The sequence below is a fragment of the Eptesicus fuscus genome, chromosome 5 (assembly GCF_027574615.1).
Source record: "Eptesicus fuscus isolate TK198812 chromosome 5, DD_ASM_mEF_20220401, whole genome shotgun sequence".
Taxonomy (NCBI): Eukaryota; Metazoa; Chordata; class Mammalia; order Chiroptera; family Vespertilionidae; genus Eptesicus; species Eptesicus fuscus.
Window position 1 is genome coordinate 20517987 of NC_072477.1, and position 27727 is coordinate 20545713.

At 51.4% G+C, this 27727-nt stretch overlaps 1 protein-coding gene across 1 annotated transcript; it reads right to left on the bottom strand.

The window, feature by feature from the left end:
* Positions 1-288: 288 nt before the first annotated feature.
* LRRC74A (leucine rich repeat containing 74A) lies at positions 289-27705 on the bottom strand. Its single transcript, XM_028141334.2, has 14 exons — positions 27386-27705; positions 25818-25946; positions 22705-22877; positions 19881-19988; positions 18367-18463; positions 14405-14454; positions 13962-14043; positions 9129-9214; positions 8481-8675; positions 7569-7664; positions 4319-4465; positions 2151-2258; positions 1932-2014; positions 289-605 (listed from the first exon to the last, which is right to left on the bottom strand). Exons 1-14 carry the CDS (start codon positions 27420-27422, stop codon positions 581-583), a joined length of 1416 nt encoding a protein of 471 aa, XP_027997135.2. The 5' UTR covers positions 27423-27705; the 3' UTR covers positions 289-580.
* Between the last annotated feature and the right edge of the window lie 22 nt (positions 27706-27727).

Below are 27727 nucleotides of genomic sequence, written 5' to 3' on the forward strand. Positions count from 1 at the left end.
AAATGTGGAGTGGGAGGTCCCTACAACCGATTGCAGCTGTCTCACTTCTCAGGTGGAACCGTGAGGCTCCAAGGCCAGGTGGTGCCGGGCTCACTTAGAAGCCAGGTCTCTCTGCCTCCCATCCTGGGTTCTCCTCACGTGACCCCTCAGCATTTGCTCCTAAAGGCCCCCGTCTGCATCCGCTGAGTGTCTGTTCCCTCTGCCATTGCTTCCCGCGTCTCGGAATCTCTCCCCTTGACACAGTTCACAATCACTATGACAACACGACGTCTCCATGCACTGGCCTCCTCCCCACTGCTCTTTCCCTGCCGCCTAGCAACCCCACTGCATCCCCAATGTGTCTTCCTGGCTCTTAAAGAGGCCATCAAGGACACGCTCCCAGAGGGTGCTCCCCCGGGAAGGGCGCACCACCAGCAGCCCGGAGACGCCGAGACCAAGCCAGACTTTATTGGCTCTCTCCCAGTCCGGGCCTCGGTGCTGTCCACGGGAGTCTCAGCCAGCTCGCCTCCTCCTCCTTGCCGCTGGCTGGCTTGCCAGGACTTCTCTGTCACAGAAACTTCTTTCCAGGCCAGACTTGTTGCTATGGCTTCACCGCTTCCAAGCCACTGGTTTGAAAGGTAAGGGGATAATGTTGCCACCAGAGCAGCCTCCCGGCTGACGGAGGGAACGTTCAGGCTCAGCTCCAAGCGAGACCATTGGGAACCCCACCTCTCGGCTTGGCAGGGCGCTGAACAGGGTGAGGTTCGGTGTGGGCACGGGGGAGGAGCAGAGAGCTGGGTTACGTTGTTGGCCAGGGCTTGGCAGCAGATTGAAGTTTAGAATGTGCACACCGCGCCCTGGCTGATGTGGTTCAGTGGTTAGAGCACTGGCCTGCACACCAAAGGGTCACAGGTTCGATTCCAGTCAAGGGCATGTACCTTGGCTGCAAGTTCAATGCCTGGCCCCAGTAGAGGTGGTGCAGGAGGCGGGCAACCAATTGAGGTGTCTCTCTCAAATTGATGATTCTCTCTCTCTCTCTCTGTCTCTCTCTCTCTCCCCCCCCCCCCTCCCTTCCACTCTCTCTAAAAATCAATGGAAAAATTATCTTCGGGTGAGGATGAACAAAAACAACAATAAAGCATGTGCACACCCTTTGGCCAGCAATCACACCAGGTCTGCACCACCGAGCCTGTGTCAGAGAACACACGTGTGCAAACACTGCGTACGAAGGGACATTGGTGACCGTGTTACTTGCAGTCACAAAACAGAAAACAAATGCCATCGTCACTGGCATGGGGTGCGTGAGAACTCAGGCACCTGTCCTGTTTGGGATTGGCAGAGGCTGGCACGAGGTCGGACTCACGGGTGTCGGTTATCGTTCTTACTATTGTCACAGCCCTTTCCTATCTCAAGGACGCCAGCCTGAGTCACAGCCTGCGTCACTCCCTAAGCCACAGCGGCACGGAGGGCCCGCAGTTCCCCGGGCCCTGCTCACGCTCCAGTGCGTGGAACCTGACGTCCCTCTGCCCTCTCCTCTGTGTCCGTGCGACACCCCCTGACCATGCCAGGGCCTAACCACTGCTCCTTTGTGCCACCTCCTATCTGCTGTGAGCACTGTGTCCCCAGAATCAGGCTTGCAGCCTGCAGTGTGCCGTTGAGCCCGAAGCTTGGCCAAGTGAGCCAGTGGAAGATGAGAAGGAGGGGACCCAGGGGGGGCAGCCGTGGGAGGGGGCAAAGGCAGCCTGCTCTGCAGGGGAGACCAGGCCTGATGCCATGCAGACGGGGTGGCCCCTGGAGCTCAGGGGTGCCTTCTGGAGCATCGGTCGCCAACCTTTCGGACCTCACGGACCACCAGTGGTCTGAGGACCACCGGTTGGCGACCGCGGTTCTAGAGAACCGAGGCCCCCCTGGGACAGAGGCTGATGGGGCCCGGCCGCGGGGCCTGTGCTGACCTGAAGTTCACCATGCCATTCTTGTCATCCAGCCGCTTGGTCAGCTCCCTGAGTTGGTTCCGGTTTAGGGGGATCTTGTTTTGCTGAGGTGGTGGGTGGAACATGTGAGGTTAATGGAGCTCTCAGCTTACCTGCTCTCCAGCCCCCCCCCCACATACATGCATGTGCACACACATGCACACACACACACAGTGCCCAGGGGCACAGGGATAAGCACACCTGTATCATGGCTTTCCAGAACTCGCCCACAGGCATCTTCATCGTCCCAGTAGGGGTCAAGCTCTTGAAGAAGTCCAGGACCTTGATGTTGTTCTGCTCAGCATAGCTCTGAGGGAGGGAGACACCAGGAGCAGATGCTTGCCCACGTAACACCTCTAACAACTCCCCCTCCCCACCCAGGCCAGCAGGCCAAGGGGGGAGTGTGACGAGGCAGCCCCAGGAGCTCGAGTCTCCCGCATGTGCGTCACTTAAGACCAAGAGTCCTGTCTGCACAGGGCACCGAAGGAATGGGGCGGTGGTTGTATTCGTGTGTATTATTTAGTTTGAAGTTGCCTCTGCTAAGACTCGTGGAGATGGTGCACTGTGGGCAGTGGGTGAGCTGGTGTTGGCTTAGAGTCCAGAAGCCAGCCAACCACAGCCACGCTGTGTGATGGGCAGGTCTGGTTCTCAGAATTCACTTAATTCTCATCATTTCACACAGATGCTTATACTGCGTTAGAGTATTTTAAAAATAATATTTAATTTAAAAAGTATTACCCACTCATATTGTAAGGTAATTTTTAGATTTGTAGAAAGAAGAAAATGAAAAATAAGCCATAAATCCAATCCCACTATCCAGAGGTAACATCTTGATGTGTATCCTTTCATCTGTCTATCTATCTGTCTGTCTGTCTATCTATCATCCACCCAGCCACGCATCATTTTTCTACTGAACATACTAGCTTATGAAATGCACTGTGCCAATACACTGTGAACACCCTTTCAATATCATTAAAATATTCTTTGGGGTCCCTGTTTAGTATCTTTGCTCACCTGTATCCTTGATCATCAAGGCCCTTCCCAACCCTATCTCTGCCAGGAAGCATCCTTTTCTGTTTGCCAACCCTACATGCCCTCTCATCTGGGCTCTGATTATCTTTGCTGCTTTGCCACTTATTTATTATCTATAATAATAAAAGCATAATATGCTGATTAGACCAGACATCCTTCCAGACGACCTTCCGGACAAAGCAGGGGCTACGAGGGAAGCCCGGGTCCTGGGTGCCAGAGGGAATCTGGTGCCGGCAGCCGGGGGAAGGAAGGCCTACTCTTGCACGAATTTCATGCATCGGGCCTCTAGTTTACCATAGGACCCTTTCTGTTAGCAGTTACTGTATCTGTCCCATTTTCCAAACCCGATTGTTGGCCCCTGAGCGGAAGGACTGCATTTCACTGCTGTGTGTGGGGCTTGGTCTTAACTAGATTCCGTCTCTGTGCTATTTGAAACAAGGGGCAGGCCCCTACCCCCCCCCCCCCCCCCCCGCCGGCCCTTTGCATCAGAAAATGCCATTCCTGCTCACTGGACATCCTGCTTCCCTTGCAAAACAGGTTTCCCTTCGGTTCCACCCGAGATCATCTGACCTAGAAAGATACTTGATACCCCTTAGCCTTTTAGAACTTTGGGGTGACAGCCAGCGGTGGACACACCAGGCCTGGGGCTGGATGCTGCTCTGAGGGGGTCAGACCTGAGGAGCTCTAATACCCCCAATAGCTCTAATAGCCTAATTATCCCCTAGTAGCTCTAATAGGCTCTGATTTTTTTATTTTCACTGTTACATCTGCCTCTTGTGATTGCCAGAGACGATCTAAGACCCAAGCCAGGTTACCACTAGATGTAAAGGACGTGAGGCTCTCTCTTTAGCGGAAGCCACCACATAGCTGTCCTGACCTCAGGGGGCTTGGCTTTCTTACCAGCTGTTGGAAAGAGCCCACATTTATTGGGTGCTCATTATATGCCAGGCATTGTTCTATACACTTCGTGCACATTATAGAACTTAATCTTCACAGCATCCCTGCGAAGGTGTGTACTTTCGTTGTGCCCATTTTACAGGTGAAGAGATTGAGGCACAGAAAGCTTCAGTGACCTGCCTTTGGCCCTACAACACCAAGGGGAGGAGCCTGGCTGGTAGAAACCACCTGGTTCCAAGCCCCTCCCACTGCAGCCAGTTCTCAGCTGTTCCCTCCTGCTGAGGGCTCCGGAAACCAGAGGGAATATTCCTAGTCGGAGGGTCCTTGTCTGAGAGGATGGTGCAGACGCTTTGGGGGAGGGGAGACTCTGGGTAGCTGATTGGGGCCAGCGGACAGCTTTCTGGGGTCCCTGTGGGGCTGAGAGGAAAGCAGGGGCTCACCTGGATCAGTTTCATGGGGTTTGAAGACTGGACGATGGATTTCTTTTCAGAGAGGCCTTGGATTGCCTTGAAGACCACGTCCAGCTGGGGGTGGACGGTATACACCGCATCTAAGAGTTTCACGAATTGCTCGGACACCATCACATGCTGGGGCAGAGAGAGAGGGGACCCATCGTGGGGAGGGGGCCGCCACTGTGCCATCCCCCTGCCCAGACCAGTGTCCCACCCAAGCCAGCCAGAGGGCCGCGTCTCTTCCTGTTTGTCCTGCAATGCAGCTCCGAGACGGGGGTGGTTCCTGTTGTTTAGAGCTTGTGGTTTAACTCGTACGCTTCCCGCGTGATGGGTCGGATGTTCTGTCTGCGTGCTGGGGGCTCATCACACAGTGTCATCTCAACGCTCTCAGACAGCAAGCCTACCCGCCCGCGTGCGGCAGATGAGATGCAGCGATGGGGCTGCAGACGGGTCCGTCCCTATGCCGGTGCCGGTCTGCAGAGCAGGTGCCCTGGACGAGGACCCCTCATGCCCTCCACCTGGGCACGGCTCAGCCCACACTGGGAACTCCCCTAAGGAAGTGCCCTGAGACCCGGGGGGTTACAGGCCGCAGGAGGAGGTGTGTTCCGTGAAATAGCGTTCGAGTAACCCTGGCCTTCCTGGGGGAGATTAACCTGCTTCATTCCTCAGGTTTAGTGCTGAGTATCTCCTGCCTTTCAAAGACTTAAATCCACGCGTAAGGGCTGAAGACTTACTCTTTTTGTAGGTATTCTAGAGAAAGTTCTAGAAGCATCTACAGTGAAGGAATTCCAACACCACAGAGTTATGGCAACATAGATGAAGACAGGAAAGGAAAAGGCTAATCAGACCTATTGGTTCTGATAGGCTTGTGGTTTTTTTTTTTTTTTTGTTTTTTTTTTTAGTAAAGCAAGCTCGAATTTATTGACCACAGCAACAACAACAACAACAAAAACTCCCCCCATAAACCCACTTAGGACAGTGAAACAAAGAAGGGCCTGGAGGAAGCTACAGGAGCGGCTAGGCGGGTCTGCTCTGGCTCACTGGGAAGTCAGAGAAAGGAGGGCCTTGGAGACAAGTTCAGGGGGTGAACCTGGATGAGCTGCTGCTGCCCACTGCTGCCCGGGTTGCAAGTCTCATGGGGCTCCTTGAGGTCCCTTGGGGTTTAGGAGATGCATGTCTGCGGGGGGGAAGGAGAGAGGGAAGGGAATGGCACAGGTGTGCTCCCTCCTGGTCGGCTTGTTTAGTGGCAAAGAGATCCTAGTTCATGGGGCTATATGTCGCCTGGCGCCTAAACAGCACCATTTCTGACATTCCCTCAGACACACCAAGGCAGGGCCTGGCTCCATCCCCTCCAACCAGCTTCGTGGGAGGGAAAACCAATATCCACAAAATCTGGACCCGTGGCTGGGACTCAGAGGCAGGGCGGAGTGGGGGCTGAGGCAGCACTGTGGGCGCAAGGTCAGAGCTGTGGGGTGAGGGTGGAGAGCGGGCCTCCGAGGAGAAAGACCCCTGAGCACAGGAGCCAGGGCAGGAGGCAGGGGTGAGGGAACAGAGAAAGAGAGTAGGTATGTGCTTATAGTGTTTCACAATCTGTGGCAAACATAAACTTATAGTTCAGTTCCCAGGAACTTGGGTTTAAATATTCAAAATATCACCACGGCTATAATTGCAAGGCGTTAATGGCTTAGCAAAACACATTTGTGTGGCATTAAAAAATGTCCCTCTGTGCCTTTTTAGAACTCTAGAGTAGGAGGCAGAAGCCCTGGCTTTCCTTCTTGCTGTGATTCTCACTTGCTGTGATTCTCACTTGCTGTGTGTTCCTAGGCAAGTGACCTACCCTCTCTGTTTTAGTTGAATTATATGTAAAATGAGAAAATGAGGAAAACGTCTTGTTATGGGTTGAATTATATTCCCAATCCCCCCAAAAAATATGTTGAAGTGCTAACCCTCGGTACGTGTGCATGTGACCCTATTTGGAAATAGGGTCTTTGAGTTAAGATGCGATCAGTAGGGTGGACCTCCTCTGATATTGCCAACAACCACTGGATGTTAGGAGAGGGGCACAGAACAGATTCTCCCTCTAATTCTCAGATGGTGCCAACCTTGCCAACACCTTGATCTTGGACTTCTGGCTCCAGAATTGCGATACAATAGATTTCTATTGTTTAACCCGCCCAGCTCGCAGTCCTTTGCTACAGCAGCTCTGGGACCTACCTCCCGGAGGGGGATCCAATGAGCTGGCAGGTATAAAATCACTTTGGGGGGAAAAAGAGTATAAAGTGACAGACAAGTGTAGGACATAGTTATTCTCAGCTACCACCTCTAGGATGACTCAGGCAGGAGTACCTGGCAGAGTGAAGTCACTTCCTCAGGCTTTCCCCGTCCATCAAGGGATTTTTTTTTTATTTTATTTTTTTTTTTTTGCCTCAAATACTGCTCTGAGTAGAGTAGGCTAAGTTACGAAATGAAAATGCAAGTCTGTCCATGTTTTATTACTCAGATTTTAAAAGCCCTGTGATTCTGGAACCTTTCTGGGATCCGGGGCCATCCATCAGCACAGCTGACAGACGCTTCTGCCCTGGGTCCGCCTGCCCTCGCCTGCCGTTTCTGCACCTGAGCTCGGCCTGATCGCAGGTGCGCAGGGCCTGGGTCCAGGACCGGGTAGATCAGTGGTTCTCAACCTTTCTAATGCCGAGACCCTTTAATCCAGTTCCTCATGTTGTGGTGACCCCCAACTATAAAATTATTTTCGTTGCTACTTCATAACTGTAATTTTGCTACTGTTATGAATCGTAATGTAAATATCTGTGTTTTCCGATGGTCTTAGGGCCTAAGACTTAGGCGACCCTGCTAGCGGTTCCCACAGGTTGAGAACCGCTGCTGTAGAGCCTAGGACCATCGGAAAACACAGATATTTACATTACGATTCATTAGCATTAGCAAAATTATAGCTATGAAGTAGCAACGAAAATAATTTTATGGTTGGGGGTCACCACAACATGAGGAACTGTATTAAAGAGTCGCGGCATTAGAAAGGTTGAGAACCACCGGGGTAGATGATGTCTCACTCCCAGCCACTGACTGACAGCTGCTCCCATTGAAAGGACCCCTGGAGGGGGCAGAGTTGCAATCCCAAAGGAGTGACCTTTTCAGGGAGCTTTTGGGTGAAGGCCTCTGAGGGGCGTGGCTATTGGCACCTGCTGACACAGGTGCAAGCCACGACCATCTGATTACTTACGGAAATGTCAAGGTTTTCCATTTTGGATCTGGGGTTCCTCCGGATGGACGTGATGAGTGACATAGCTCCATCCATGTTCATAGGGTTCAGGAACAGCTGTGGGAAGAGGGGCGGCACAGGAAGAGGCCGAGGCGGGGACAGGAGAGGCTGGCTCAGGGCACGGCTTCCGTTTCTGTCCCTCAAATCGAAATCTCTGTTCCACCCAGACTTCTGTGTAAGCACCGTCTCCCTGCCTGTCTTTTTATCGCATCTTCCACCCACCCACCCGCCTGGGAATTGCTGCTCAAGCTACGCTCCGAGGCAGGAAGCAGTTAAGGCCAGGGGAGGACATCAGCTTGGGAGAGAGTCCTGCAGGCCCAGCACGGGCGTGAGCAAGGCCCTGGCAGGAGATGAAAGGAGATGAAAGGAGACCCCGAGGTCTTGGGGGAAGCAAGGGACAGCATGGGGTAAACTGAGGTTGGAGAAGCACACAGGGCTGAGAGACCTGGATTTGAGCAGCAGGTGGCCACAGAAGGGGTCTAAGGCGCAGGGGAGTAGGTGGAGGTTGGGGGGGGGGAGGTGGTGGAGTCATTTATACTCAAAAGCCTGCAGGAGACCCACATGGGAGGAAGGAAGACCAGTTAGGGGGTGACTACTGTACGCGCACCAGCTGAGAGCAGCGGGCGATACTGGGTTTATAGCAGAGAGGCAGCCAAGAATATATGCACATGGGAAGCACCAGGCACATTTTCACCGCGATTCTCCTCAGCAATATCCAGCCCCATCGCCCTGCTTGCACCCATCCCCACACACATGACACACACATACCTACACACGACGCACTGGTACATACCTGGAATACGCACCCATGGATGCACACACACACAGATGCACACACAAAACGGCCCGTTCCTAGCCAGGTAAAGGCTCTACCTTCAGAGATCGGAGGCTCTCGTTGAACTCCAGTCCTTTGCTGATTTTGAAGATCCCTTCGTTGCTGATGTCATTGTTGCTGACGTTTAGGTAGGCCAGGGAGCTGTTGGTTTTGAGGACCTCCGCGAGGGCCGCGGCCCCCTCATTCCCACAGCCATTCATGGAGAGATCGAGTGTCTTCAGGGTCACGTTGGACTCCAGGGAGGGGGAGAAGAGCACCGGCATCAAGGTGCATCTATCCCTGCCGGCATCCAGGCTGAGGACTCAGGGGTCCCTGGAGAGAGGTCGCTGCCAGATCTCCGCAGACCTCCCAGCTGCACTCAGTCTCAAGAGCACATTCCTTCTGGTTCTGGTCATTCCCTACTCCATCCTTAAACTACTCTCTTGAAGTGCTCCCACAGATGCCACCTGGGCCCTAGCAGGGTGAATTCCCCTGGACAGGATTTATGCTAAAGAATAACGTGCACCCCGGAATTGTGGGAGGGAGAGCAACAGTGTGAAGAGCTCTGTATATCCGCATCAGGGGCGACCATAAGGAAGAGGTTCAGGATGGCGGGGCGGGACCTCCCTCGCACCCCCACCCTCACCCCCGCACCTCTTACCCCTCACCCCCTCGGGCTCAGCACACCACTCCCAGGGAGACCTTACCCGGAGGCCGTTGCTCAGGGACACAGCTGCCCGTGAGCATAAGTGATTCCAGCTCAGGTCCAGTGTCAGGAGCCCTACGTTGAGGGCTGGAGAGGGGGTGGGGGATCAACTTAGCATCCCCTGCCTCCCAGAGAACCCACTCTCAGGGCTGGCAGATAGCGATGCCATTGGGAAGGAGGAGAGCTCAGTGCTCATAAAAAGGAAAACACAGAGATAACATCTGTTCGGTGATTCATTTAAACACAAATCGAAAGGATGATTTCCAATGCTGACAACGATGAAGTAAAATAATCCTACTCATGCATTGCAGGTGGCAAGCAACTTAATATCATCTATTTGGCAAATATCATCTGGTCACAAGTACTTTCCTATAAACATGTGTGCACCCCGTCACACAGCGGTATCACGTCTGCGACTCCTCCCAAGGAGACAGGCTAGGAGAGGGCTACATGCTTGTAGCTGTTTGCCATGGCCTCACTTATCCAAGTAAGGAGATCGTGACTCGCAGGGGACGGGTCAAGTGCAGCATAAATATCCACCTGGTGGGATGTTACGCATTAAAGTAGAGGGAGACAGCCTGGAAAACAGGAGTTGTGTTGACACAGGGAGGTTGCGACCGCATGAAGCAGTACATCCTGCGGTGTCGTTCACATGGAGACCTGCAGGGGGCAGTGGTGGGTCCAGACTTTCTATTTGGTTCAGCTTTAGGGACCCAACCCATTGGAAGTAGCGAGGCATCAGGCTTGTCTAGATGCCAGGTTTGCATGGAACGTGCACTGTTTTTTAAAATGTAAAGATTTTTTGTTTAAATGCTACATGGGGCTGGGAAAACATCCTATGTAAACACCTGATCATTGTTACTTTTGTTTGGGACAAGGTGAGATAGAGTTGAGGGTAGATAAGGGCATCACTCTGATTGCTGGGCCACTCCCTTGTCCCATGGTTTTAAATACATGTATATGCCTTTGGATCCCAAATGTATTTGTCCAGCTCCGACCAAGCTCTAAACTCACATAGCAAACTGCCTACCTGATGTCCTTATTACAAACATTCCGTGGCCCGAATGGAAATCTTGCCTCCTAACTCCTGCGCCTCTACCCCTGTGACTCCCTGAGTTTTCCCCATTTAAATAAACGACACCCATTCAACCAGTATCTGAAACAAAATAACCACGAATCTATCTTTTTCTTCCCCTCGTTCTTCAGGTCAACAAGTCCTTTTGGCTTTGCTGCCAAAATATACTCTGACTCCATCCGCTCTCCATCACTGCCTGCTCCCTTAGCCCACGCATCATCCTCGGGCCTCCTCATTGGCCTCCCTCCTTCCATTCTTGTTCTCCTCAGTTGCATTCTTCAACAGAAGTTCCAAAACTGCGAATCAAACCGCATCATTCCCCACGTTCACATCCTTCACCGACTTCTCCTCACAGTAGAATAAAGTCCAGGCTTCCTGCACATCCAGGTCCCACAAAACTGACGCAAGTGGCTGCAGGCCGCCTCGACGACCTCTTGTCCTTCCATTCTCCTCCACTGCCCACTCTGCTCCAGCCACACTGTCTCCCCCACCCCCCACCTCCATGTTCCTCGGACGTGCCACGCTCTATTCTTTCTGCCTCGAATGCTGAGCTTCTAGAACCTAGCGCGGCTGTTTCTTTAATCATATTCAGGTTTCAACAGAAAGCCACCTTCCCTGTGGGCCTTTCTCTCATCACCCCACCTAGATTAGCACCCCCCCCCACCCCCACACTAAGTGCCCTCCCCTTGTCTACTCCTTTCCCCAGGGATGAACATTTAGGAGCTATTTTTTTCTTTTATAACAAGTTTGCAATGGAACTCCTTAGACATCTGTGTGTGTGTGTGTGTGTGTGTGTGTGTGTGTGTGTGAGAGAGAGAGAGAGAGAGAGAGAGAGAGAGAGAGAGAGAGAGCTCTGAGACATGGAGAAGTGAATTACTGCATCCTTGAATATACACATTTTCAGTTTTACTAAATACTGTCAAATTGCTCTCCAAAGTGCCTTTACCTAGCAGCTTCTGAGGGTTCTTATTTATCCCTGTGTTCACTACACTGTGAATTCTCTGATTTGAAAATTTTGCAGCTTTGATAGATGACAAGGGGGAAACTTTTTTCTTGTTTTATTAATGGCATTTCTCTAATTACCAAAGAGGTTGGGCATTTGGCTTTGTTTTTTCCTTGTCTATATGCCTTGACCACTGTTTTTTTTTATTTTATTTTATTTTATTTTATTTTATTTTATTTTATTTTTATTGATTTCAGAGAGGTAGGGAGAGGGAGAGAGAAACATCAATGATGAGAGAGAATCATTGATCAGCTGCCTCCTGCACGCCCCCTATTGGCGATTGAGTCTGCCACCTGGGCATGTGCCCTGACCAGAAATGGAACCATGACCTCCTGGTTCACAGGTCGACACTCAACCACTGGGTCACACTGGCCGGGCCTGACGACTGTTTTTTTTGGAGTTTTTTATCATCATCCAATTGATCTGTAGGATCTTTTATCAACATGTTGAACACTAATCCTATATAATAATAGGCTAATATGCAAATTGACCATACCTCCGACATACCCACAAGCCACACCCACAAGCCACGCCCACCATCCAATCAGAGCGAGCATGCAAATTAACCCAAACCAAGATGGCTACAGCCACAGAGAGCAAGGTTTCCTAGGTAACAGAGGAAGCCAAGCTTTCTGCCAGCCATTGCAGGCCTAAGCCTCCACTCAAGCTACAAAGTTTCAATTATAGAAGGTAAACAAATTCAAACAAATGGCGGCAGAATGGAGCTTGAGAGAGCAGGCCAGGGTTGCCGCCTGCAACAGGGGAAGCAAAGCTTTCCACACACCCTGGCCGGGCCCACCAGCTTAAGGCAACAAAGTTTCAATTATAACCTCAACACAAATGGCTTCGGGCCTCGGAGGGAGCCCCAGGCTTGGCTCTGCTCCAGGCTACAAAGTTTCAATTGTAGAAGGAAAATAAATTCCAGATACCAGGGCCTCTGCTTGGGTTTCCAGGGGGCGTGGCCGGCCTGCAAACCACCACAGGCCCCTCGCTCAGGCCGCCCCACGCCCCAAGGGTATCCCACCCTGATCAGGGACACCCTTCAGGGCAAACCAGCTGGCCCCCACCCCTGTACCAGGCCTCTATCCTATCTAATAAAAGAGTACTATGCAGATTGATCATCACTGCAACACACAATATAGCTGCCCCCATGTGGACACAGGATGGCCACCACAAGATGGCCAGCAGGAGAGGGCAGTTGGGAGGCACCTGGCCTGCAAAGGAGGGCAGTTGAGAGGGACCAAGACTGCAAGGGAGAGCAGTTGGAGGTGATCAACCCTGCAGGAGAGGGCAGTTAGGGGTGACCAGGCCGGCAGAGGAGGGAAGTTGGGGGCAAACAGGCTGGCAGCAGAGTGGTTTGTGGGTGATCAGGCTGGCAGGCAGAAGCAGTTAGGAGGAATCAGGAAGGCAGGCAGGCAAGCAGTTGGGAGCCAGCAGTCCTGGATTGTGAGAGGCAGGCAGAAGCGGTTAGGAGCAATCAGGAAGGCAGGCAGGCAAGCAGTTGGGAGTCAGCAGTCCTGGATTGTGAGAGGGATGTCCGACTGCCCGTTTAGGCCTGATCGGGCCTAAACGGGCAGTCGGACATCCCTTGAGGGGTCCCAGATTGGAGAGGGTACAGGATGAGCTGAGGGACAACCCCCCTCCGTGCACGAATTTCGTGCACCGGGCCTCTAGTCCTATATAATAAAAGGCTAATATGCAAATAGACTGAACAGTGGAACAATCAGAACAACTGAACTGAACAACCAGTTGCTATGACGTGCGCTGACCACCAGGGGGCATGTGCAAAAAACATGGCGGGCATTGGCCACGACAGGATGGTGGAGCAGGTGAGCGGGGCACCAGAGCAAGTTGGGGTGCCGGTTGCTGTCATTGGGGCGAGCCTCTGGTGGTTACTGAAAATTCTTTGCTCCTGTGCGCCGCAGTCCTGCCCGGCACTCACACCCACTGCCGGTGCCAGCCCCGCTCACACCCGCAGCCAGTGCAGGAGCTGCCGCTCGCACCCCCTGCCCATGCCCGGCGCCAGTCCCAATCACTCGGTGCCATCAGCAGGTGTGAGTGGCATCTGCTGGCCCTGATTGCCCCTGAGGGCTTCTCCACCTCCCCATGCTCCTGAGGGGCAATCGGGGCAGCAGCTGCCACTTGCACCCACTGACGGTGACAGCCCCGCTTGCACCTGCTGATGGTATAGAGCGATTGGGGCCAGTGCCAGCAGTGGTACGAGTGGGGCCTGTGCCGTCAGCGTGTGGGAGCAGCTGTGGTGGGAGCAGGGCTGCCAGCAGACAGGGGACCAGGGGCTGCAGAGGGAGGGTCTGAGATTTGCCCCTTTGCCTACTGCAGCCTCGGGGCCCACAGTTCTTTCAAGGTGCATGAATTCATGCACTGGGCCCCTAGTCTTTTATATTCTACAAATGCTGCAAATATCTACTTCTGACTATTACTTGTCTTTTAACATTGCCCACAATGTCTTTGATCATCCTCAGTTTTAAACCTATTGTCAGATAATTTTTGTTATGGTTTATACTCACTGTGCCTATGTAATAGGCGTTACCCTCTCTGAGATCAGCAAATTCTTTCTCTAGATGTTCTCCTAATCGTTTTAAAGTTTTACTTCCCACATTCACAATGTATTTCGGGTGTGGTCTCTTCTATAATGAGAACACTCAATAGCAACAACAACAGGAGATGCAGCTCTGACAAGAGATCGTTTGCCAGGTCCCTCTCCTTTGCCAGCCCCTCCCTCCATGGGGACTCACCCAGCATGTTTCCCAGGATCTCCCCGCCCTTATCAGAGAATTCGTTGTGGCTGAGATCTATCTCCTTAATTCTGTAATTGGCCTGTAGAAAAAGCAGTGGAGAGAGAAGTGCTGTGGGTCTCCCATGGGACTGAAATGCCTCGCGTATCCTAGGTCAGTGGGATGGGGCCCCCCACATACCCAGAACAAGGGGTCTAGGGTTCTTACACTGAAGACAATTTGGTTTTCATTTTCTGTTTGACCATTGATAACACCTGGGCGAGTTTATTGTCATCCAAACAGTCCTACCCCCTGCTGTGGCTTTGGCCAGGATGGGTAGAATCCAAACATTCACCAGTGCCCTAAACCATGCGTCTCCCTTAGACCCAGAGGCTCCCCAGGCCCCCCAGGTCTCCAGGGACATCTCCCACGTGGCTCAGCGGTACCCACCCCCTGCTTCTTACCGACAGGGCCTGGCAGAGCAGCTCTGCAGATTGGTCCTTGAACTTGTTTCCTGTGAGGAAGGAGGGCATTATCAGTGCTCTCCAGGCAGGGCTCCCTTGCCCTCCCACAGCCTCTGCCAGGCTCCTCCCCTCGGAACAATCAGGTATAGGAAAAGTGGCAAGTACTTAAAGCAAAAATATGGACCCAGGAGAAAACAGGAGGAAAAGGACAACAATTTACCATCCCCTTTGACGTTCTCTTCTTGCTCTGCTATGACTGTCAGGGGAGTTCCAGGAGCAGGAACACTACACCCTGTGCATTGCTGGCAGCATCAACCCCTAGCCTAGTGCCTAAAGTATAAAACATGCTACTATTGCCCAGCCGGCGTGGCTCAGTGGTTGAGCATTGACCTATGAACCAGGAGGTCACGGTTCAATTCTCAGTCAGGGCACATGCCCAGGTTGCAGGCTTGATCCCCAGTGTGGGGCATGCAGGAGGCAGCCGATCAATGATTCTCTCTCATCATTGATGTTTCTATCTCTCTCTCCCTCTCCCTTCCTCTCTGAAATCAATAAAAAATGCTAATATAGTCTAAGCAGCAGAGACATGCCAGAAGGAGACAAGTGGGGCACTCACCTTTGTGTGCAAAATCTAAGGGGCACTGAATGGCTCAGTAATCTCAATGAATAATATTTTAACATTTAAAAAAGTCCAAAACCAATGCAGAAGCATCCTGTATAATAATCCTTTATAATAAAAGGGTAATATGCAAGTGGACCAAACGGCGGAAGGATCAGTCACTATGACCCGCACTGACCACCAGGGGGCAGACACTCAGTACGGGAACTGCCCCCGAGGCCTGCCAGCCAACCTCTTGGTTCCTTACCCCTGGCTGGCAGGCTCTGATTGCCTGATGGAGAATGGGGAACCGGGGGTGGGTGGCAGTAGTGGGTGGGGCTGAATGCCAGCAGACAGGGAAGATGGCCCTGATCTCAGGCCAGGCCTAGGGACCATAACCGCACACGAATTTCATGCACCGGGCCTCTAGTCTATGATAAATTTTTTTTTTAAATGTTAAATAAGGCAGGACCTGACCCTGCACTTGCATAGCCAAGCCTCACTCATCTCACCCCACTCTGTCCCTTTTTTAATTTTATTATTTTATAAAACTCCATTGACTTTATTATTTTTGTAATATAATTCTTTATAGTTGAAAGTATTACATATGTCTCCCCCCCTCCCATTCAACTCTCCACAGCCTGCCTCCGCCCCAGGACCTCACCGCCCCACTGTCTGTGTCCATGGGTCATGCATTTATGCATACAAGGTCCTTGGTTGATGACCTCCCCTCCTCCCCCGCCCTCCTTTCCCTCCGAGATTGTTCCTTTTGTACCGTGTTTTTTTATTTAAAGGGTTGATATTTTATTTCATCCCAGATTATTTTTGTATTGACTTTGAATTTAAAAAATATTGCATTAAGATATTATTGACTTAGTTACTGAGCTTTTTGATGCCCCTTAAATTGTGTGACTGAGGTGAATGCCTCCCTACTCTAGCCCCTGCCCTGCTAAGCAGTCTAAAAGATTTCTGGGGAATAAATGACATTGAGGCTTATCCCCAAATTTCTTCTTTCAACTTTTGTATCTATAGCACTTAAACTGTGCCTGGCACGTGATTGGTGCTCAATAAATGCTTCCTGACTGACTGACTGACTGAATGTATGAATGAATACACCCACTGAAATACAAATATTTCTTTGGCTGTGCAATAAAATGACATAACAAGCTTGTCAATGTATAAAATCAGGTAATTTTAGAACTCAGCAATTCAGGGAACACATCAGCTATAATTTATTCAAATATTGTTGCTCACCTGTTCTCCTTTTGGAACTCTGATTAGCTATTACAGTGAGTCTATTCTTTCTTTTATATTCTTTTATCTTTTACTAGAGGCCCAGTGCACGAAATTCGTGCATGGGGAGGGTGGGGAGGGGTGTCCCTCAGCCCAGCTTGCACCCTCTCCAATCTGGGACCCCTTGAGGGATGTCCCAGTGGAATTGGGCCTAAATGGGTAGTTGGACATCCCTCTCACAATCCAGGACTGCTGGCTCCCAACCAATTGCCTGCCTGCCTGCCTGCCTGCCTGATTGCCCCTAACCACTTCTGCCTGCCAGCCTGATCACCCTCTAACCACTCCCCTGCCAGCCTGATCGATACCTAACTGCTCCCCTGCCAGCCTGATTGCCACTAACTGTCCTCCCCTGCCAGCCTGGTCATCCCAACTGCCCTCCCCTGCAGGCCTGGTCGCCCCTAACTGTCCCCCCATGCAGGCCTGGTCACCCCTAATTTCCCTCCCCTGCAGGCCTGGTCCCCCACAACTGCCCTCCCCTGCTGGCCTGGTCACCCCCAACTTTCCTCCCCTGTAGGCCTGGTCCCCCCCGCCCCAACTTCCCTTCCCTGCTGGCCCAGTCACCCCTAACTGCCCTCCCCTGCCTGCCTGGTTGCCCCCAACTGCCTTCCCCTGCAGGCCTGGGTCCCCCCAACTACCCTCCCCTGCCAGCCCAGTCACCCCTAACTGCCCTCCCCTGCCGGTTTGGTACCCCCCAACTGCCCTCCCCTGCAGGCCTGATCGCTCCCAACTGCCGTCCCTTGCAGGCCTGGTCCCTCCCAACTGCCCTCCCTGTTGGCCATCTTGTGGTGGCCATCTTGTGTCCACATGGGGGCGGCCATCTTTGACCACATGAGGGTGGCCATCTTGTGTGTTGGAGTGATGGTCAATTTGCATATCACTCTTTTATTAGATAGGATATTCTCTATCTCTTTATCTTCTATACTGCAATGATAGATAAAATATCCTTTCATCTGTCTTCCAGGTCACTAATTTTATTCACCTATAGCTACGGCTATTGAATTTATCCATTGAGTCTTTAATTTCAATAACCATATTTATCCATTGAGTCTTTAATTTCAATAACTTATTTCTAGAAGTTCTATTTTGGGGGAGATCTTTTGAAAAACCAGTGATTTGTTCTTTCATTTTTTGAGTTTTCTTAATCATAATAAACATAGTTTATATTTGGGTGTGAGATATCTGCTTGCAGTTTCACTTAATTAATAATGCTGCTATCATTTTAGAGGATAAATCATATGGTAACTCAATGTATACTGCATATCTGATAATTACATTTCTCAAGTTCTTGAGAGTCCGATGCTGCCCCTTGATAACTCTCATGGTGTTTTGTTTCCTTGTTTTGTAATTTTGGACTGTGAACCCATCTTTGGGAAAGCTTTATCTGTGGGAATACCAGGCAGCAAGGAGTATGGGTCAAGAGGTTGCTCTTCCAAAGAGGTTTTATGTTTGTTTCTGTTGCCTGCTTCAGGGTGTTACCAGCAGAGGATCACTTTGTATGTTAATTTCTTGCCTTAGGAATTCTAGGGACCTGCAGGTGGTATAAATTCAAACCACAAACCTGAGGGCAGTTCTGTAGGTCCTAGAATTCTCAATTGGCTTTTTGTTTTCTGAGACAGATGCTAAACTAATTTAAAACAGGGGGTCAGGTAGTAACAAATGCCATTAAGGAAAACCAAGCGGGGCAACGGATAGAAAGTAATGGGAAGGGAGAGGGGCTGCTTTGAGGCAAGGCGTCAGAGCCATCCCCCTAAGGAGATGACATCTGAGCGGATGTGAATGAAGCGAGAGTCATGGAGAGATGTCTGGGGGAAGAGACTTTAAAGCAGAGGAAGGAATGTTGCAAAGTGAATCAGAAGTAGATGGTCCAGGAAAGCCAGGAAGCCAGTGTGGCCATGGATAGGGGGCAAGGGTGGCTAGAGGGGCTTGACAGGGTGTAGATACAGGGTTCTGGTCTCTGAAATCAGAAGCGCCAGGTCCAGTTCAGCTCAACTCTTGATTCTCTCTGCCTTTCGCCTTCTTCCTTTCTCCTTTCCATCCCCAATGTCCTCTCCCTCCTCTTCCCTGGGCTCACCTGATAGCTGAAGGCTCACGAGTGAAGAGGAATTTTTCTGGAGAAACTCTGAGATGACTTTGGCCCCCTCAAAACCAAGAGCATTGTCAGAAACATTCTAAAATGCAAGAAAACAGTTGTGTATGTACAAACCCCAATAAAGGGCCCTCGTTAACAAGTGATGTCCGAGTGGGGCTGACCGGAGACCTACGCTAAGGGAGTAGGTTCTTGTGGGGAGAGGGGCCTGGGTGAAAGGATGGGAAGGATCAGCGTGGTCCAGAGGATAGAAGAACAATAGGAGCCTGGCTTTTCTGTTGCCTCACTGTGAGGCCCTCGAGCTGGTCTCAGTTTGCTCTGAACTTAGCTTCAATCATGCCCCACTTCCCCAACTGAGCACATGGCAACTTTTTTGAAACCCAAGTCAGCTATATTTGAAGAGTTTGGCATAACATAATTGAAAAAATGAGTTTAGAGTAAATAATCACTTGCCAGTTCCATTCACTGATTCATGAAGCATGAATCACTCTACTGGGAAGAGGTAGGGAGATAAATGGATATAGTCCTTGCCCTAGCTGGTTTGGCTAAGTGGATAGAGAATTGGCCTGCGGACCAGAAGGTCCAGGGTTCGATTCCGGTCAAGGGCACATGCATGGGTTGTGGGCTCGATACTCATCAGGGGGTGTGCAGGAGGCAGCTGATCAATGAATCTCTCTCATCATTGATGTTTCTATCTAACTATCCCTCTCCCTTCCTCTCTGAAGTCAACAAAAAAAATTATATATATATATATATATATATATATATATAGAAGCCCAGCAACTGAATGGCAGAACCATCAGAACAACCGGTCAACCAGTTGCTATGACGCACATTGACCACCAGGGGCATACGCTCAATGCAGGATCTGCCCTCTGGTGGTCAGCAGTGCTCCCACAGTGGATCGATCCCTGCAGGCCACGCTCCCCACCAGTGCACAAATCCATGCACCGGGCCTCTAGTGTGTGTATAGACATTCTCCTTTCAGGCTAGTGTGAGGGATTTTATATACATTAGCCATTATTATCTTAATTTTTGCATCTTTTTACTGTGGTAAAATAGATATAACACAATGTTCGGCATCATAACCATTTTTCAGTATACAGTTCAGTGGTCTTTAGTATATTCATATTGTTGTGAGACCATCACCATCATCTATATCCAGGCACACTGTATTTTATGACATTACTTCATGTCTTTTTAAAAAAATTTTACTTTAAGGCAACTACACAGAAGTGAGTTCATCTATTTAGGGGTTTATGAGGTCCAAACAGAAACGGTTTCTTAGGGTTTCCTACAGCCACCAGGAGCACAGTCTCCCCTGGCCAGCCTCTGAGGTGTGACCCTCCTCTGAGAAGTCACTTCTACAGGCGAGGGACCCCCAGACGCATTGCAGAAAGCCTAGAAGCTGGCCTGAGCTCGGGCAGGGCCTCGGCTTGTCTCCAGTGGCTCTGGGACCCCGGGTATGGTGGTGGGAACCAGCAGAGCAGGCACAGTACCAACTCCTGGAGGTAGTAGTTCTCTTGTAGCATCTCCACCAGGCTCAGGATGCCCTCCTCCATGATACTGTTGTCTGCCAGCTCCAGGGTGATCAGAGACGTGTTGGACTTCAGCCACGAGGGGTGGGGGGGAAAGACAGAGGCGGTTGGTGACCTAGGCAGTTCCCTGACCTTGCCCAGAACCTCCCAGCCATGTCAGAGGGTATGGAGATGCAGACTAGCAGTTTTGGAGGAGTAGACAGGAACCGGAGAATGGTGCAGGAGATGAGCCATCCCACTGAGCCGAGGACAGTACAGGTGGGCAAAGTAGGTTGACAGTTGTGAGCACTCCAAACAGTTTGTTCTTGTATTGTTATTTATTAACGATTAGATCATTTCTTTCTATTACAACTGTCAACCTACTTTTGTCCATCCCTGCATGCTGACATTTTAGATGCATATTTTCTAGACCAGTGGTCGGCAAACTCATTAGTCAACAGAGCCAAATATCAACAGTACAACGATTGAAATTTCTTTTGAGAGCCAAATTTTTTAAACTTAAACTTCTTCTAACGCCACTTCTTCAAAATAGATTCGCCCAGGCCGTGGTATTTTGTGGAAGAGCCACACTCAAGGGGCCAAAGAGCCGCATGTGGCTCTTGAGCCGCAGTTTGCCAACCATGGCTCTGGGGCAATATGCTTATCCTGGGCCCCCTGACCCAAAGGGGCTCTGCGGGGGAATTTGCAAGAGGAACATGAAAACAAAGCCCTGAAAAGTAAGGGGTCCAAGGATGAGCAGAACTGATTTTAATTATTTATTTCTCCTCAAGGAGAGAGGCCTGTGGCCTACTCCAAGATTAAGGAGAACTTGATACATATAATACGAATATTTAAGCACAAGGCCTGACACATAAAGCACTTGCAATGCCTGCTGCCTTGGGGAGCCGGTCTCCCAGTGTAGGCTCCAGGCACAGCTGGTACCCTCTTTTAGGTAGGACCTTGCCTCAGGCTATTTGGAAGGAGTTGGACTTAAATAAATATCTAGATCCAAACTAGTCTGCATTCCCACAGGGAGGAAAGGACTGGCATTGAAGCATGAGGGATGGGGTTAGCGCTAACCGGCACTGTATTCCCCCTTCCCCGCGTGTGCCCGGTGCAGAAAAGCACAGAGAGCAGACGCATCTCTGGATGGAGCATTTTCAAAACAGGCAAGGCAGTGAGAGAAGCAGCAGGCGGTAAGGAGCTCTAGCTTCAGCAAAAGGGAGAATGTGCTAGAGTGAGGGACGGTCTAGCACCGTGGTCGGCAAACTGCGGCTCACCAGCCACATGCGGCTCTTTGGCCCCTTGAGTGTGGCTCTTCCACAAAATACCACGGCCTGGGCGAGTCTATTTTGAAGAAGTGGCGTTAGAGGAAGTTTAAGTTTAAAAAATTTGGCTCTCAAAAGAAATTTCAATCGTTGTACTGTTGGTATTTGGCTCTGTTGACTAATGAGTTTGCCGACCACTGGTCTAGCACATTGTTAGGGGGACAGTCCACCCAGGGCCTTCCTGCAATGTCTCTGGTCCCAGCTCTCTGGGAGGAGAATAATCCCACAGTGCTCAAGGGAGATGGCTCAGGTGGCCACCCAGTCTAGGTGTCGTTTAGCAGTGTTCAGAAACAGGTCACCCTGGGGCTAGCACAGCGTGTGGTACAGCAGGCAGCCCGATCCCCACTTCCATCCACATGCATCTCACCCTCTGTGCTGAGTGTTGGGGAAAGAAGATGAGCAGAGAACGTCGCTGCTCTCGAGGGCACCGAGTGCAAGGGCATGGGGCCAGGCAGTTGGGGAGTAGAAGTGAAGAAGCCTGAAATGGGACCCTTCCTAGCGGGATGCCTTTGATCCACACCAGGCAAATGCAACATGGGAAAAGTTAAACAGCACAAAAGAAACATAGAACGTGAGACGCGAGTCCACCAGAATGTCACAGCAATTGTCAAATGAGTGATACAGAGAATCAAGGAAGACAAAACTCCCCCCAAACAGGAACTACTGTCACTAAGAAACACATGACCTGAGTCCCGAGAGGATTTCATTATTATCCTTCACTGCCCCCCCCCCCCCCCATTGAAGCTCAGGATGTAATAGTGCATTCCTCACACGACATGAATCAGTCTTTTAATGCTCAATAAAATTCAAGATGGCTTTGTTCTTTCTCTGTTCTTCCCTTCCCTTCCTCCCCCTCTTACATGTCCAAAAACGAGTGAGTGCCTTTTCTATTGTTAATTGAACTTGCCCTTTACTGTCCTAAGTGAACAAACAGTGTAGTGCTCACGTACAGCTGTTACATTCTGTTTTCCTGGGACGGGAATCAGTTCCGTACATAATCAGTTAGGATTATAGAAAGCTATGATGCATTCAAGGGCAAGTCCTTGTTCGCCCATGCCAAGCCCAGAGAGAACATTATTCCTATGGGAAAACCTGACCCACTCTCCAGTGTGATCCTGAAGGATCACATAACGTTGCAAAAGGCAGACACTGAATGGAATGGCTCTGGCATTGAGACCCAGGCTGACCTTGGGAGAATGTGCTAGAAGGAGGGAATTAGCGCCCGGCCCACTCTCCCGGACCCCACGGGCTGGTGCCTTTGTTTCCCGAAGAGGAAAGTGCACAAATTCCAAGGCCCAGGTCTCCAGCAGCCTCTTTCCCAGGACCTATTGGGGAGTCCCTGACTGTTGGGAAAATGGGCAGTCAAGCCGAGCCTATGGCAGGGTGGGCATCCCAGATGCAATTTAGGGTCCCATCACCCTGCCAACCCCCTCCCCCCACCTCTGCCAGGCTTCATGTGCCTCCACGGGCATGCTCACCACCAGGGCGATCGCAATGGCCTTAGTACCGTGGGGGCCCAGCCCGTGGTGGTTGAGGTTCATGTAGGACTCCTCCATGTTCCGGATGAAGTAGGAGACAGGCACTACGCCCACCAGCTTGCAGGCCTCCATGTACAGCTCCTTTTGCCCGGTGGTGAAATATTTCTCAGTATCTGCAGAAAAGGATGTGAATGGATGAAGCAGGGGGTTCTCTTCTGTCTCTGCCTTCTCTCTTCTGACCCCCGGCCATGTTCCCTTCTGATCTGTCCCTTGGGTGTGAGTTTAGAGGGCGGCTCCAATTGGGAAGTCAGCCAGCAGTGGGAGGGAGACTCACGTCCGGAAAGCCGCAAATGGACGTCTCCCTTTGGGCCAGCACAAGGCCCCTGGGGTTAGGCCCCAGGCTCCCCTAGGACAGTGGTTGGCAAACTGCGGCTCGCGAACCACATGCGGCTCTTTGGCCTCTTGAGTGTGGCTCTTCCACAAAATACCACGGCCTGGGCGAGTCTATTTTGAAGAAGTGGTGTTAGAAGAAGTTTAAGTTTAAAAAATTTGGCTCTCAAAAGAAATTTCAATCGTTGTACTGTTGATATCTGGCTCTGTTGACTAATGAGTTTGCCGACCACTGCCCTATGAGAAGGAGCCCCACGCCAGCTTCCTGGGTTGGCTGCATCCAGGGACTGATCACCAAGGGTGCGTGAAGGCCTAGTCTCCTGCCCCTCTTGGGGCAGCTCTGAAAAGCCAGACGAGAAGCTGGCGATCTGTGATGGTTGAGGGAGTCTCCATTCCCCTTTTAGTTTTGCTACCACTGTTAAGATGTGAGCCATAGAAGCATTACTGGAGACTTAGAGAAGTGCCAACTTAAAAAGCCCATGTGGGGCCGAGTAGGCCTCCCAAGGGGGCAAATCAGGGCAAGATGGAGAGACCCCCAAACCAGCCAGAAACAAGGAAACTTGCACGTGAGTTGGCGTTCCTCTTTCACAGACTTGCATGTCATTTTTTTTCTCTAAAAAAATCTGTGATCCCTACTTTCCCAATGACAAAGCTAGCCCAGATTACACACAGTGCTAAAGCCAGCTGACAGACGAGGCCTTCACATCTCCATTCCAACCTCCTGGAGCCTTTGTCTGTAGGCTTTAGACAGCCTGGCCCGTGGGCAGCGGGCAGCGGGCCTGCCTGGATGCCCATGTCCCACTGGCAGACTTTCCAGGCCAGCTGGGGTCTAAGCCTGTGTCTGTTTTTCCTTCGGATCCCAGGGAACTTTGGCCAAGCCACCGCAAACATTTCTAAGGCGGACAGTGAGAGCTTTGTCGGTGATCGGACAACAGCTTGACAAGGAAGTTGCTTTTGCAGGCACAGCTTCACACTGGCCTTCTCTCTGCAGTGGTTCTAGGGCAGGGTTTCTCAACCTGGGCACTACTGACCGACCGACAGTCAGTGTTGGGCATTCTCCGCTGTGAGGGGCTGTCGTGTGCAGTGTAGGAGATGTACAGAATTCCTGGCCAGCAGCATCCCCGCAGTCCAGTTTGCCAAGTATTCCCTGGGGTGCAAAATCACCTCCGAGGGAGAACCATGCACGGCTGCATAGGAGAAACAGCACGAGGTGGCTGAGCAACTTCCGCTCCCTTCCCTCCCTCTTTTGTCGCCTCACACCAGCTTGTATTCCCACGGGCTCCTGTCTCAGGCCGTCCTGGGAAGCCTCCCTGCCCCAGTGCCAGCCTCTCAGCCCCAGCTGCAGGGGCACCAGGAGTGGAGCCGCGGGGCCTCGAGCTTCTGTCTGAGCACAGAGCTGGCACCAAATGTAATCATTAGAGGTTCTCCTTGGCCAAAGCAGCATAGGGAACCCCCAGCTTTGTCCCTGGCACTGATTCTGCTCTGTCTGATTCTGCTGACCCCTTCTAGCTGTATTCACTGTGGTTGTATTTTAGAGGCAGCTTGCAACACTACTACCACTTGCAGGGAGTGGGGGTGAGGAGAGGAATGAGTAGAAGCAGGGGTTTCGCATCTTCCAACCATGAAACATTCAATGTTGAAAGCAACATTCACAACAGACTTGAAGCGGAAAAGTAGGAAAAAGAGCAATAACCTATAAATCAAAAAAAAAAAAAGAAAAAAGAAAAGAGAGAAAGGAAGGAAGGAAGGAAGGAAGGAAGGAAGGAAGGAAGGAAGGAAGAAAGAGGGAGGGAGGGAGGGAGGGAGGGAGGGAGGGAGGGAGGGAGGGAGAGAAAGAAAGAAAACCGAGCAACAAGATGCCTGGGGTGGCAGGGAGGAGGTCTGTGTGCAGGGTGAATTGTACGTTGACCACGGTGGGGATTAGGAACTGACTGTATAGAGGAGTTTGACGGTTGAATTTGGCTGAACAGCCTCGCCTGCGTTTCTACAGCCTCTGATCACTGCCCACCACCCAGCCGTCAGGACACAGGAGAGGAAGGGCCACTGGGCCAGCCTCAGCTGGGAGGTGTGAGGCTGGCCCAGTGGAGGGGCCGGCATTGTTCTCGCCTTGCTTCACATGTGTTCTTTGTGGCACTTCCCTTGTTGGGGAAACCGGGAGGATAAGGTGGAGGAAGAGGAAGGTGGAGGTGCTGTTTGCAGTAAGAGAGTCTTTGCTGCAGCTGAGACAGTCCCCCACCCACACCCCACACCCCCTCCGGGCCATGCACTTGGATTTGTCAGGGGCTCTCAAGCAGGGGAACACAAACTCCAGTGTGAGGAGAGGAACGTCACCAGGATGCAGGTTGGGCCACAAACACGCCAGGGGCCCCTGGAATATGGAATGCTGGAGGCAGATTGGCAGGGCGGGGTGAACTTGGAGTCAGCAAGCATTGGTAAGCTCTCGGTGGCCTTGGGAAACTCATACAATCTCTTGAAGCCTCAGTTTCCTCCTCTGTCGAGGCAGGTAGTAATGCCTCCCTCCTGGGGCTGTGGCGAAGGTGACACAAGATGCCCCGTGTGGAAACATTTGGGAGACCAGAAATCCCCGTTCATTGACTGGCTCAGCCTTCAACAAGCTGATGTGCCCACGCTGCTCACCCGCCAGGCCCCACGCATGGGGTAGAGCCATGGCCGATTGGGGAGGCCAGGTCTGTCCCCCCACCCCTCCGAAGGCCCACGTTCACCTTCAATCTCGAGGTCTGTTTCTGAACTCTCCCGGGTGGGTTTCCCTTTATCCGCAGCCGGGGCGGCTTCGGCCTCACAGTAGAGCATTTCATCACTGCTGTGTGGTGTGGACTGGGTCCCAGTCTCCTCTAGAAGGAAAACACATCTCCATGATGTTGGAAATGAAACCCGCCAGCCTTTCAGGTGGAGCCACTTCCGCTTCCCTCCACCTCGGTTTCCTCCTCTGCCTCCCAGGTTCTGGCTGCAGCCTTTGTCCCCCGGCTGCACGTGGCTCCTGACACCAGGGACTCCATTCTGCTAGCCCTCCCTCCCCGGCACTGCTGCCTCCCGCCCCCAGCATCGTGGGGTCGCATGCTACCCCTCCTCGTGTTCTCTGGAGACTTGCTGCCCTATTCCCCTCTTTGGGCCTGACTTGGACATGGGCTTCTTGCTCCCTCTTCTCTTTCTTACTGGTTTGGGTGGGGTTCAGAGTTGCTTTACTCTGAATGATGGTGAAGGCCACAGGCAGGGCAGGCGACTCGGTCAAATGTAAAATAAAACGGAACAAGGGTGGTCTCAGGAATCAAGAGGGATAACTGGATTCCTAAGAATTTGAGCTAGCTTCTCCTCCTTCCAACCCAATATCTATTTTATGACCACGAAGAAGGCAGGGCTTGTAAAATCCCCCCTGGGGTTAAATTTATTGCTATAATTAAATACACGTGTCCTGAGCTTCCCTCACTTGCTAGACATGGTCTTTCTGCCACTGGGACACTGATCTGGGACCAGCTGTGGGTTCCTGACAGCTACACACACGTGTCCAGAGCTCGTCCTATATCAGAAGGAAGCAGTGGTTTGGGGAAGCCAGGCTGCACTGCCAGGTGGCCTGCCAGAACTTAGCCAGCCTATTCTTTGGGTGGACTGAGCATTGGTGGCAGGGGCCCCAAGTTTTGACCACCCAGGTTCTAAGATGGGAGTTCCCAACGAGTCCACACAGGTCTGTGTCTTTCTTAGCCTTGTCTATAGACCCAAGCCCCAACATTTATTTCCCAGCCTGTAAGATAAGGTCTGTGTAATAAGGGGTGGGAGTAGCTAGTGGCCTGGTAGTTAGAAGACATACAGCAGATTAACCAGCAAATTAGGTATCAAGAAGTGATGACTTTCTGAGTCTTAATTTCCTCAGTAGTCAAACAATTTTAGAATTCCATCCAATCTGTGGAATGCTGGTAAATGTCTAACTGGCTCTCCAGAAAAAAAAAAAAATCTGATGTGTAGTAATGGCCATTTCCAGTGGTGTAAATGTTCCCAATATGGGTGATTTCAAACTGCCAACATGATGTAGACCAGCTCAAAAAATGAAATTCAAAGTCGGCTAGAACTGGTAGGAGCCAATTCTAGCACAAACATGCATTCAACGCTCTCACTCCCTGTTTGGCAAGCCCCGAAGCCAAGTCAATGTACATTAATCCCAGATCTAGCGGGTCCCAAGTAAGAAGGGCACTAGGCTTCTGGGTCCATGTGATCACTGGGTATTACACTGAGGCGGCCCGGAAGGGCTGGAGTGGTGAGAGATGGGATGCCTTTTCACCTGTTGTCTCAGACTCAAGAGGTTCATCATTGTCCATGGTGCCAGGGGCCTCCTGGGGCTGCTGCCAGCTTCTTGCCACCTTTCGGCTACTTCTCTAAGAAGCACACCTGTCCATTCACCTCTGTCTCAAACTTTGTGCTCTCTGCTCTCACATAGGCAAATCTGGGGGGTGTGGTTACCTTTCTATCCCTGCAAGCCCTGGGGAGAGTGGGCTTTGGTGGGAATTGGACATGTATGGATTTGACCCCAACTCTGGAAGAGGTAACTACTTCCCAGAATCATCAGGGAGAGTGGTACAGCTAAATTCCTAGGAGCCCTGTCAAAAGGATGTCCATCTGCCTG

Coding starts and splice junctions, on each gene's coding strand:
- LRRC74A (XM_028141334.2), bottom strand. CDS start 27,422: ATGGACAATGATGAACCTCTTGAGTCTGAGACAACAG. Junction 4,466..7,568: donor TGGAAAACCTTGACATTTCC/GTAAGTAATCAG, acceptor TCTCTGCCCCAG/CATGTGATGGTGTCCGAGCA. Junction 606..1,931: donor AATGGCATGGTGAACTTCAG/GTCAGCACAGGC, acceptor CTTTCAAACCAG/TGGCTTGGAAGCGGTGAAGC.